General features: G+C 39.2%; 1 protein-coding gene across 2 annotated transcripts; it reads right to left on the reverse strand.

The window, feature by feature from the left end:
* Positions 1-462: 462 nt before the first annotated feature.
* sufu (suppressor of fused homolog (Drosophila)) lies at positions 463-11,948 on the reverse strand. Of its 2 annotated transcripts, none has more exons than XM_042502716.2 (12): positions 11,578-11,948; positions 10,866-11,000; positions 10,184-10,320; positions 8,446-8,588; positions 7,278-7,363; positions 6,585-6,657; positions 5,942-6,095; positions 5,680-5,782; positions 5,137-5,271; positions 2,176-2,314; positions 2,011-2,079; positions 463-1,916 (listed from the first exon to the last, which is right to left on the reverse strand). In XM_042502716.2, exons 1-12 carry the CDS (start codon positions 11,724-11,726, stop codon positions 1,827-1,829), a joined length of 1,413 nt encoding a protein of 470 aa, XP_042358650.1. In that variant the 5' UTR covers positions 11,727-11,948; the 3' UTR covers positions 463-1,826. The 2 variants fall into 2 exon arrangements, with proteins under 2 accessions (XP_042358650.1, XP_042358649.1); XM_042502715.2 differs by having other exon boundaries at positions 5,942-6,098.
* Positions 11,949-12,369: the final 421 nt, after the last annotated feature.

Here is a 12,369-nt window from a genome sequence, read left to right on the forward strand (position 1 = left end):
AAAAAAATAATCATTAAAAATAAACATTTAAAAAATGTGGGGAAAAAAACAATAGGAAAAATGTCCAGAAAATTAGATTTGTAGTTATTATAATTATATAGTTAAAATGATCTTACAAAAATTAAAAAAAAAAATTTAAAACATTTTGAACTTTTTTTGGGGTCATTTGTTATTGATTTTTTGCCCCCCTTTTTCTTTATTTTCAGGTAGTTTTCTTTGAACTTTTTTTTTTTTTTACTAATATCTTGCTCATTTTTGAGTCTTTGAGACTCAAGTCTTGTTATGTTGCTCGATACCTTCTCTCCGTGTTTTTGTGAGAAATAAAACATATTTGCTCAGGTTTCAAAGGGTTAAATCACAGAACTCAATCTGGGAAAGGCCTCTATATGGGACAAGTTTTTAATTCTTTTCAAACAAAACTATTACTAAAAACATTCACACACAAAATAAGCTCCACTGTAATTCTGCATTAGTTTTCCATCTTTATTTATGTAAATACCTACAGGCTTTAATGCACTTGGGATTACAATCAGGCAGTTCTGTCATAACATAGTAATTACAAAATACCATATCAAAGGCGTCTAAAATTTACATTTGTCACTCTGAATAAAAAATATGCCATCACGTGTTGTATCATAAGAGTACATTTCTGTAAGAAGACACTGTAGCAAAAGTAGTCTGTTTTTGTGTTAAAATAGAGTGACAGCATCAAAAACAGATTGACCGTGGCAGCCGTGACTTCTCTTTAACTATCTCGGAGCTGTAGGCAGCGTTAAGAGTCAACAGAGAATATGTGGTCCTTTTCAACACAAGGCACTGAGGAATTTCACTCATTTTCAAGCAGGTCCTACTGATAACAAAACAAAAACACAAATCATATTTATGTGGCCACTGGAGACAACACTCGAGAGAGGACACTGACCACGGATTCCCATTCTTTGAACATTTACAAGAGACTTGATGTATTTAATTTCATATCTTTAAAATATGCATTTTTTATGTGTAAGAAAAAAATATTAATAAAGGAGTCATGTTCTTGGCACAGGGGAGAAGTGGTGGTTCTACCTGCAGCTTCGGCCACATATAAAAAAACAACATAAACAACAGGTCATATGTTCATTTGGAGTGGATATTAGTTCATCATAGTTTGTCATGTCATTATTACATTATCATTTGACACACAGACAGTATTGGCATTGGGCTGCCAACAGTTAAAACTTTGGTATGACGACAAACACATAACAGAAAAATGTCCAGCATTTGTAAATACTATATACGAACTCAAGTTTAACATGTGACTTTTCCGCCCTTTTTTAAGGCCAGTGGAATAAATAGAACTGTTTTTGAGATCTGCAGCAGTTATCTCTGGAGTGATCACAGGATGTGTTTCAACTGTTTTAGTGACGTATATTTTGGACCACAGACCTTGGCAGGCATGACTGGAGGAATGACAACATCCTGTTTTGCCCTCCAGCTAGTGTGTCACCTATAATGATTGTTCTTACCGGTCAACCATATGAACAGGCTGGTTTAAGGCCGATTTCACATTCTCTAAAAGCTTTCAAGCCTTTAGAGAAATGTTGTAAACAGTGGGGCTAGTCTGAGAATGCAGTAACAGTCGAAAGGGTTTAGATCGTCCCTCACATCTTTTTCAGGAGTGACACAGTCTCTGGCCATCCACTGTGGGAGCAGCATATCTGTGCGCCCTGACAGCTGTGGGTCGCTGCATGTGCTGGGAGGTCTCCTGTTCATGATGGTCCACTCAGGAAGTGTGTGTCTGCAGGCGTTTGTGTGGTAGTTTTATAGCAATGAAGTGTCTCATTGTCTCATTGCAGTGGATTATCAAACACAGAGTCTGGGAGGACAGAGATCTTCAGCTTCTTTTCTGGCCAACTGTACTCCTTGGGTAACTTTGTCTATACAAAGAGAAGAGATAGACAAAGTGAAACAGAAAATGCACCAGAAAATCACACCAAAAATAAAAGTTCAAATAAAGGCAGTTATACACACCTCCTCACGAGTGTTAAGTTCTTGTAAATCCCCAAGCATCTGCTCCACAAACTCCTCAGTCAACAATATCTTCACAGGGGGAACAGAAGATCAAATACATGCATTAAATATGAAATCACCACATGGAAACCTTGAGTTTCAGAATGAGTCTGTGTGTGTGTATACCTGAAGCCAGGGGCCATGGGCTGCAAATGGATGCTCTTCAGTAGCAAAAGCTCCCTCAACTCCTGTAGACACAAATGTAATGGCCGTGTCTCCATTGATACTTTTGTAAGTGAAGTGTCTCCCATGGAGCAAGCGGCCCCTGTAAGAGATTGCATACAGCACAGTATGAACTACAAAGGGTGCATAAGTTTGTGTTTTCATTTATATTAGCTATAACAGAAAAGGTATCTTTCCATGTGACAATTTCAAGCAAGCTTTAAAGGAAAAAGATAAAATTGTAGTTTCTCAAAAATGTTGTTGTGACGACTGACGATGTTCGCCAGATTCCTATTTTGACATTTACGGAGACGTATTATTGCTTGAGGCCGCAGCGTAATAGTCAGCATCTTGCAGACAAACTTTAAAGAATTAATCTGCTGAAGAAATACCAAGATAATGAGACTTTATGTTGCATGTTTCTTCATGTGACTTTATGAACGTGTGCCAATTTCCTTGAGTAACTGCAGACATTTGAAAAAGGTGAAATATTTTGTAATAAATCAAAACAGGCACTTATGAAACAACTCTTTCTTTTAGTTATCTGAAGTCATTTTTTATAATTTCAGTGTGACAGGAAACAACTGCAAAAAACAATATATATAGAGGATTTGTTATCAAATCAAAGTTGTATCACCCTAATTTACCAAGGAAATTGGTTAGTGATAAAATGTTAATATAGTCTACTTTGAATATGACATACATCTTAACGAGATAGTTTGGATCTTTTAACATAAGGTTTTATGCAGTACTTATCCAAAGTCAGTGTACTAGCTTAAGTAGTTGGAGATTGGCATGGCCCCAGTTTGGAGTAGGAGACAGGAGTACAGGTGCTAAGCAAAGTGTTGGGGTCAGCAGCAAAACATATTTTAGCCACCTAAAAATTATCAATGCAGTTTATATTTTATCTCTTTATCTTGACGCAGAGAGCCTGTTTTGATGGGGAAGAGGGCTTCAGTTCCTGACCATGCTTTTGTCAATGCCACCACACTCCACTGAAAAAAAACTGTAATTGTAGTTTGTTGAACACATGAGCTGCTGGTTTATCGCTGCCTCAATAAGTTATTCAGTATGTGTAAATTTGAACTTTTACTGACAAAGTCATACAAAAACCCAACAAACTGATCAAGGCGGTGGAGTCTGGCTTTGCAGAGAGCGATATAACGACCAACTGAATCACAGTCTGACAACAAATTAACGTGGTGACAATATTCTTAATATAGTCTTCACTTACACTTTAACTTTTAAGCGAAACTGCATTTTGCTGCAACCCTTTCCAGAGCAGTACAGTTCATTGCTTACCTTCAGTGATGGTACTCCTACCTGCTGCTTCAAACTGGGGGAATGCAGACTGAAATCTACTGTATGTAATAAACTGACTATGGGTGAGTGCCTCATTTAATCTCACCTCAAAAGGCCCAAACTATCCCTTTAACGTGGGTCTGGTTGGGTCTGTTGCATAATGCTCAACTATTTTCACAACCTTTAGAATATTAAAAGCCACATAGCTTGTAGGCAACATTTAATATAATCACATCCCATTTTCAGTATCACATAATTGGGCCCATTACTCCATGTTCTCCCTCTTAAGTCCCAGCATATCTCTCCCTCTCTCACACAAAGGTCTCTCTGTGAACTAACTTTGGTCTAGTTCTTTCCTCAGACAGAGATTACATAAGCAGGCTCATCCTGGTCTACTGCCTTTGCAGAGCATCACCAGAGGAGCATTTCTACAAATGCTGCCGTTCTTATTGAATAGTAATTGCTTAAGTGGTATTTTGTCTGCAAAAACGCATTCCAAAAAATGTCACTTTCCTAATAAAAGGTGTAAACCAAGCCCAGATAGTTGTCAGCCAGGGGTGTGTAGATTTCAAGAGACACAGAGCATATCAGAGGAAGCCCAAACACAAATGTTAAGACCCTGCAAACAACTATGTTTTCATTTTACCATTTGTTTACTCACCATTTCATGTAATTTCATAATGGTTTTTGTATTCTGTTTTAATATTTTATAAAGATTTTTCCTGTGTCTGTGAAACTCAAATGCAAGTTGGTTGACATGGTAATGATTGACTGATCGTGTGTTCCCAATACACAACTATAAGGTAACTTTATTATAGGAATTACAGTCACTGAAAAGCCCTGTTTTAATCCAGCAAATCATGACATTTGTCCTTCTAAAGCAACTTCCTGTCATATGAGGCACTTCTCTAGTAGGTGAGCAGTAAAGAGAGCCAGTCATTGTGCATGAGCTATGTTACCATGAGTGTCTCAATCATGGTGTCAGTGTACACTAATAACCTCTGCTGACTTCTCTGGTTCATCAAGGGCCACGGGTTCTCGTTTCCAGAAATCATGACCCAGATACTCAAGATAATGCACAGACCTTGTTGTGAGCAGTTTCGTGCAGGAACTATTTTCTTTCTACCAAACTACCCGCCATACACATCACCGAGTAGAATGCGGTGGGCATCTACTCATGGGCGAGAGGCTCATGCCTGCGACAGCACGAGATGTAAACACTGATAGCGTCCTCCTCGTCTGAGCTGTGGTGTCAGCTAGCTCAGTGGTGCTAGGTGAGCTAGCAGTAGATGCATGCTTCCTTCTGCGGTTCGGTTGGCAGGTAAAATTCAGAAGACAGTTCCTTCATGAAACTGCTCACAACAAGGTCTTTGAATTATCTTGAGTAACTAGGTCGTGATTTCTGGAAAGAGACACTGCTGTTGAGTTATTCACAGGCCCCTTTTTAACATCTGAGAAACTGGTTTTCATCCGTGATTTTTTTCTATGATATTCTACCACACCCATCTGACACAAATATCTGGGCTGTTTTTTTTTTGTTGTTTGTTTAATCTCTCGGTCTTCAGGGCTTGCCAAAAGGGTAAATATCGAGTGTGTGAGTAAAAGAGAAAAATAGTGTTGTACCGCAGGCAGAGGGGCAGCAGTGTTCCTGACTCTTGGTTGAATTTCAGATGGACACTCTCCAATTGTCGTGTTCGGACCAACTCATGAGGAACAATGGCTGCTGAACTCTCACTCTCCAAACTGTCCTTCCGACTCCTAAGACACAGACAAAGGAGAGAAAATACAGAGTGGAAGGCAACAAAAGGGAAATGTAAGTGAGGAAGTCTGATACGGTACAATCAGCAATGAGAGAATGTCTGTCGGTGAAAACAGCTACAAAGGAAATGGCGGCACCTTGGCCTTCGTCTGCAAATGGAAATATTCGGATTTCACAACCACTGTTATCGTATTCTGCAGAAGACTTAACAATTTCCATAGAAAAATAGCTATGATTTCAAACCAGAATATATTGCTGGTAGCTAAGAAACAATGGTGATAACAGTTAAGATCAGTCAGTTGCACTGTGAGTCACTGCATACAGGGGAGGGAGTTATCTTAGTGCAACCCGAGCGCTGATCTGAACCCATGTTAGGGTGTGTTTTGGTGTGTGGGAGGAACACTCACTGAGGTCTCTCATGGCTCTGTCTCTGGCTGCTGATGGGTGGTAGCGCTGCTTTGCTGTTAAACTCCAGCCCTTTTCTCAGGGTCTCCCTGATCTGCTCTGTGTCTGTCAACACACGGACAAAGATCAGCATGGAATTGACCCATCATGCACTGCTGACAGCACGAAACCAGAACTCCTGCACTCAGATCGCTAAGCATCCTTGGATCTGCGTGGTCTTAATTAGAGGATCTTCTCTTTTCACTCCTTTGGGGCTCTGCGTACCTTTGTCTGAGAGCCTCCGTGGCTGTGATCCTATGCAGATGGATCTGCTGTCCTCCTCGTCCTCCGGCGGTCGACTCAGATCATCCCACACACACTTGGCACTGACCCCACTCAAGTTAGAGCCCTCTGTCTCAATACCCTGGTCCACTCTCTCCTGCTTAGATGAGCAAGAAATATACGCAATCATCAACACTTGCTCCCATAAAATTGACATAAGGTTAACATTTTCAAAGGTGTGAAGACACTGCATAAAGATTTCTGGGCCAACAGGGGGCACTCAATACTGTCAAAGAGCAAAATGATGTTTAAGCAGTTGTAAAATTCATTCTCTGTTAAGGGTTCCCTTTAAAATGCTTTGTAGATGTAGAGGTCATTTTGCCTCTGATTTCCAGGACAAATCCTTGACCTGTTCAACCCCATTTCCAAGTAGTACTGCAAGTTATAAATAACATCCTTATATCTATTTATGTCTATAAATGTAGAGAACTGGTTTCCTTCATTTCAATAATAGTGGATTGAAATGATGTTACACAGTTAATATATTGAAAATATGGCATGCAGCATAAGACTGCCCCTAATCTAACACACTGTAAATACAATAGAGTTCACTATGCGGAGTGTGCAGAACTTAATAAAGCCTTACTTGTAGGTGCGGATCAATGTCAAAAATTGTCTCCCCTCTTCTCATGTCTGTGATAAGCCAGGGGCCACCAGCTCTGTACACAGGACAATCATCAACATTAGTCACAGACACCATTAACTATTAACATTAATCAAGTTAAACAAAGAGTTAATAAATGAACAAGTAACTATGTGCTTCACCCGTGGCACACACTGTATTTCAATTCACTTTACTTCAGTGACTGACCATTTGGAAGAAAATGAAAATATTGTATTACAATAGATAATAAAGCAATATATATTTGATTTGCTAAAACTATACAATGAAAGCAGATCTGGTCTGAAATATGTCATTGAAGGTTATGTTGAAAAATCACCAAAATTACAACTTGCGCACCCACACACAAAAAAAACGCACAGATAATGACCCTCATCATATGTCAAGCTGAGTTATATTTACTGCAAATCTTACTGATGGGTATCCAATCACATACTAGAATTGCTTCAACTGACATTTATACCAACATTAGCAATCTTGACCTATAAAACAGATTTAACCTAGCTCTATCTAATGAATACTTACAAAAAAAAAGTTGACCAACAACATAAAACCAAAGAATAACAAAAAAGCTCAATATGTTAAGGATCATTTTCAAATCTAAAACATGGCTTCTTTAAATAGCTGAATCGTGTACTGATGCACAGTCGTACTCACACTCTGATTCCACGCATCAGCTCCAGGATGCCTTGGCCATTCCACTGTTGGGCCGCCTGCAGCTCCTCTGTACATACACCCACAATCTATAGGAGACAGTGCAGAGCATTAAAGGGAGTTGTCTACAATTTTCTTACCCTGAGTACTTCTTACTACTGTTGCTGCCTTCATTTTCATTCATGACAGGAACTTTATTTCCAAGGTATTGTAAATATAATTGATAATAGATAAAATTCAACCGGTTTGCAGAAAACACACTGTCACAATTAAGTTTAATGTGGCTGCATCAGCCTTTTTTAGAAAGTTTGGTGCCATTATGTACTACTTAACTAAATGTCACACTGAGTTTACGTACAATTCAGCTTATGTGACTTGATGCAAAGAGGTAGCGCAGACACTAAAACAGGCTGAAGACTGTGCATCTGCCATCCTCCTGTTGCCATGGGACTGATAATACACATACACTGATAGACCTTAAATTAACTGGAAGAACGAGGTGATTGTACACACACTCTTGGGCTCCGAAGATCTACCGTATACTGGACAACAGAAGTTAATTTTCACTTCCATCAAGGTTTTTAATGTCACATGGTTTTTTTTGTCAACTCGCTACACTCAGTTTCCATCTTCAGTATGATATTGCATCCACTCAAACTGATTTCTATGGAAAATAGGGATTCAATTTTCCCTGACCAATCTCTAGAGACCAACATATCCATCTGAGTCTAGCGTTATTTTAAGTCCGCCAACATACTAGTTTTGTTATTGAGAAGAAACACTGACTTGGAACAGCTTTGACAGATACGTTTATCTTTTCTATGGCAGTTGCCATGGTTGCTATTACTCATAAGCATTGGTCGTTTTTTTTTTTTATTTCAACCAAGAAACTGCTGTTTGATGTCATGGCGCCAGACGAATCTGTGGAGTGGGTAGATTCCAAGGTCTGGACCCGGGCAAATTTTGGCTGAATACACTGAATATTATGGTACAGTGCTGTGTCCTGCATTATCATCACTGATATTAAACTGCAGGGCTACTGTCAGCCACATCTCTCTTCTGATGCCAGTTCATGTTTTGTCAGAATACTTACTGGCTTTAAATTTTTAGGCAAAAGTTCCCAAAGTGCTTGGTGAGAGTTCCTATGTGAATATCACATATTTGAACTCACCTGGAGAAAGCTCACTGAGCCAAAAGGCGTTTGAACTGGTTGCATCTGTGGGTCCTCTGTAAGCAACATATGCTGGATACGAGATTCACTGTTGTCTAGTGGGCTGTGCCACGATACATGGTCGCCACTACAAAATGTGTTTTCTGCAGAAAAGAGAACAAAAGGAGACATTCATTTTTAAAGTAGGGCAAAATATGCTCTTTTAAGTTGTCTAAAATAGCATTTGGGCCTGTTCCTTCGGCCACCAGCGGAAAGCAATCCTACTTTCCAACTTTTCATTATCTGATGGTACAGAATTGCTAAAGGAAAGTTGCAGTAACAGGAAAAGTGGGGACATAGATCAGCAGGAGTATGAGAGTAAGTGAGAGAGAGAGAGAGCGCGAGAGAGAGGGAAATCGAGAACCAAATTTGGCAAGAAAAAAACTCCATCTGAAGAATCTGTCTGCTTGGGAGGTAACATGCACCCCATCCAGATTCGCTGCAGGAGAAAAGCGAGGGGGAAGATGGCCAGGAATCAGCATTCATTTAGCTCAGGAGCCCAGCCCACCCACGCGCAAATTGACCCCAGCTGGATAGCAGAGAAGGGTTGGGTGGTGAGGAAAGGGGAGCCTAGGGAGAATAGCCTTCTTCTCTTTCATGGCTTTTAAATGCCCCCTCCTCACTCAAACACACTTTCTTGTGCACAGTATAATACACAACTGAAGGATTTAAAGAACTTAGCAGCACCGTATATACCCGTTACACACAGAGTATACATTCACACACTACAACAACGGCCTTGTTTGCCATTTGTGAAAACAATCCTATTAAAACATTGAAGGGAAAGAAAGGGGAAATAAGACTTCCTGTCAATACCCAGAGCTCCAACAAACACAAATAATGTGTACCAAGAATGCTGCCTGCAGCACACTCTTCTACTCTTTTTGCATGTTTGAATGTATCACAGGAATAACAAGCTACCTTTACAAAGAACACATTCTTCACATTCACAAAGACAAGGAGGCATGCCAACTGCAGCCACAGAGTTGTTCTGTAATAACATGTACAGATAAATCATTTACCAGACTATTAACAAAGTGTGACCAAATGAAAAACACAAACCATTTATCTTTTTGTCACACATTTTCTATGTAAAGGATGAAGACTGTATGGCTGGGACTTACATTGTTTTACACTACCTCTTAATCTTTTGGTAACTTTATTGATAAATCCTGTTTAATGACAAATACAATGGGTTCTTTTTTTGTTTTTCAACAGAGCTGACCATCATCATAATACAAAATCTAAGTTCCTAAAAACCTGTGTCACAGGAATACCAGAATCCTCCAATATTATTGCTGCAAAACTCTCCACAATAAAGTTAAGAAGCAATTTATGACTTTTTTTCAATAGAGTATGGGATTAAACAGTTTGCATTGACCTTGAGGTGTTTTTTTTTTTATCATCACTCAGGTGCAAGACCAGTATATACTAAACTATGCAACATCTACACGCCTATGTACAATAGCATGCATTCAGCCTGTCCATTTATTACATTTTGCTTTTTTCTACTGTTTTTTATAATAATGCTTTGTGTTTGTACTGATGCTCACTTGTATTGCTAGTGGGGTTTTTTTGGGGGTTTTTTACTGATGATTCTCATGTTGCTCTATCATCATTGATGCTGTAATAATGTAAATTTCCCCGCTGTGGAGCTAATTTATCTTTTCTTATTTCATCTTTTGTTTATTTCTATTACCTGACTGGAACACATAGCGAGCCAAGCCTTGCATTAGTTCAGCTGGCCAGGTTGGTGGTGCCGTCTCTCCCGTCTCTCTTTTGAGTCTAAAGGTGAGCTCAAAGCCAAAACCACTGGGCCCGTCTGCTCCTGTGAATCTAACACAAACAGGCACAGGCACAGGCACACACACACACACACACACAATAGGAAACAGGATTAGGAGCTGTACTTTTATTGTTTCTTGTACACATGATAGTTATTTTAAAAATCCCAAGCTTGAATTTGAGTTATGTGTCGATAAGAAAACCTTTATTATAGCAGACTTTGTAACTGGGCCTGGGATAGGGGGCAGAGTAATATGTTTCAGACTGAGCAGTGAGACAACATGTTTTTTAGACTGATAACTTTAACAAAACTGCAATTGTGTCTTGTAAGCCCGTTGGGGTTAGGCACATGTTTGTGTGCATGACACAAAAATCAAGGAAACAATCAATCACAACTTAGTCAGTGGGTGGTCTACTCTTTGTGGACGCCTTACATAAGCAAATATTTTACATAGTACTTAGAAAGACTGGATTTGTGATGTTAAGATTCCCCAGGTAGTTCACAATGTAAATATGTATTACATTAAAAAAAATAAAAAGGATCCAAGAACTCCCCTGTGCTACAGGAAGTCACATATTTACATTAGCATACTTACTCATGAACTCTATTATCCCCATACAGGTCACTCAGTCCAAAGCTGACATAGTGCCAATGCTCCTGGATGTCCTGAGCTGGACAGCCCTCACTCCTGTACATACTGATGTAGTCTAACGGGTCGGGTCCACCTAACCTGCGAGAATAGATAAAGTAAGGTTTTTAACAAAAGTGTTAAAGCTTGGCTGAAGCAAAATCAGAGGTGAGCACTGTTAATTATTTTTTATTGTAATTATATGTTGTAATTCTATGTAATCTTGATGTAAATATTCCCGTTTTTTACCATTACTGTTATTGTATGCGCGCTATTGTAAGTAACCTTGATATTGGCTCTTTTTTCCTTTATTAAAAGCATAAAATGAAAACCATCGGCCACGAATAAATAAATAAGAAATTGTTATTGTTGTCAGTGGAGTGTGTTTACTCTCAAGTACACCTGTGTAAAGACAATTAGCTCCAGGAGACCATAACCTGAAATGAAGTACTTAGCTGTAAAAAAAAAAAAAAAAAAATGCACTAATTAGGCTAGGATAGTTTGGTACTAAATCCTCAGACACTCCAAAACAAAGTAGCAGTTACCTACAATATAGTTCCTGTTAGCTGAGAGGTTAGCTTAGCAGCTATTGGCTAAACCTCTAGCCATCACTACATAAACTTTGTCCAAAAACTTTGACAAATTTGTGAGACTACCAACAACAAAACGGGGTACTTACCAATATTTTACAATAGCTGTAACTTGAAGCGGGTTGGCCTGCTCGGGGTAAAGTCGCCGGCATTCCCCGTAGATAGCCTGCAATCCGGGGGGAAACAGCGGCACCAGCCCGTGGGCTTGAGCACCACTGGTAGGCCGTACCTCATCCATGCCACGACCTCGAACAAACCTGGTTATTCTACACAAAACAACGTATATACAGGTGTCTCCTGGTGTCTGCTTTCAGTTTAACAAATACGAGACAATACTAAATCATGAAAACTTCACACTACTAATGTTAACAGACGAAATTCAAATTTTTAACCCCGACCGCTGTGTTACACTCAGCAGGGGCACAGCCTGTTGCTCATCCTCTACAAAAAACTGCCATGCTATTGGTCGGATGAGCTTGTGACGTATTTGACTGACAGCTCCTAATGGCCAATGAAGAGCATTGTAATAGATTCGTGTGGATTTGCTGACGGCTATGATTGGCTGATATACTGTCAATCAAAGAGTGGGAAGATGTGATTTGATGGTATTATATTAAATATATCAGCAAAAATACAGTATTTAGGAGCCTTTGAGAGTATAATATTATACTGTATATGGTTGAGGTGTTGCCAGTTTCATTGTATTTTTCTATTGGGTTGTTTCAGCTATAACAATGCATCATATTTTATTACTCGGTCCCATTTTAAATCAGCAAATTAAAAGTAAATTATTTCCTTCTGAATTGCAGTGTGGTAGAACTGCTTGGTAGCACAAAATAAAAATATTCCAGACAAAAGCCCCTAAAAACTGTGCTTTAAGT

This window comes from Plectropomus leopardus, chromosome 13 (genome assembly GCF_026936395.1).
Source record: "Plectropomus leopardus strain MGB_pleo_1.0 chromosome 13, ASM2693639v1, whole genome shotgun sequence".
In the NCBI taxonomy this organism is placed as follows: domain Eukaryota; kingdom Metazoa; phylum Chordata; class Actinopteri; order Perciformes; family Serranidae; genus Plectropomus; species Plectropomus leopardus.

Excerpts from the sequence above, each read along its gene's own strand:
- sufu (XM_042502715.2), bottom strand. The coding sequence starts at position 11,726 with ATGGATGAGGTACGGCCTACCAGTGGTGCTCAAGCCCACGGGCTGGTG. Across the intron at positions 11,001-11,577 it reads ACAGCTATTGTAAAATATTG|GTTAGGTGGACCCGACCCGT; the intron begins GTAAGTACCCCG and ends CTATTCTCGCAG. Across the intron at positions 2,315-5,136 it reads CTGCTGCCCCTCTGCCTGCG|GGGCCGCTTGCTCCATGGGA; the intron begins GTACAACACTAT and ends AATCTCTTACAG.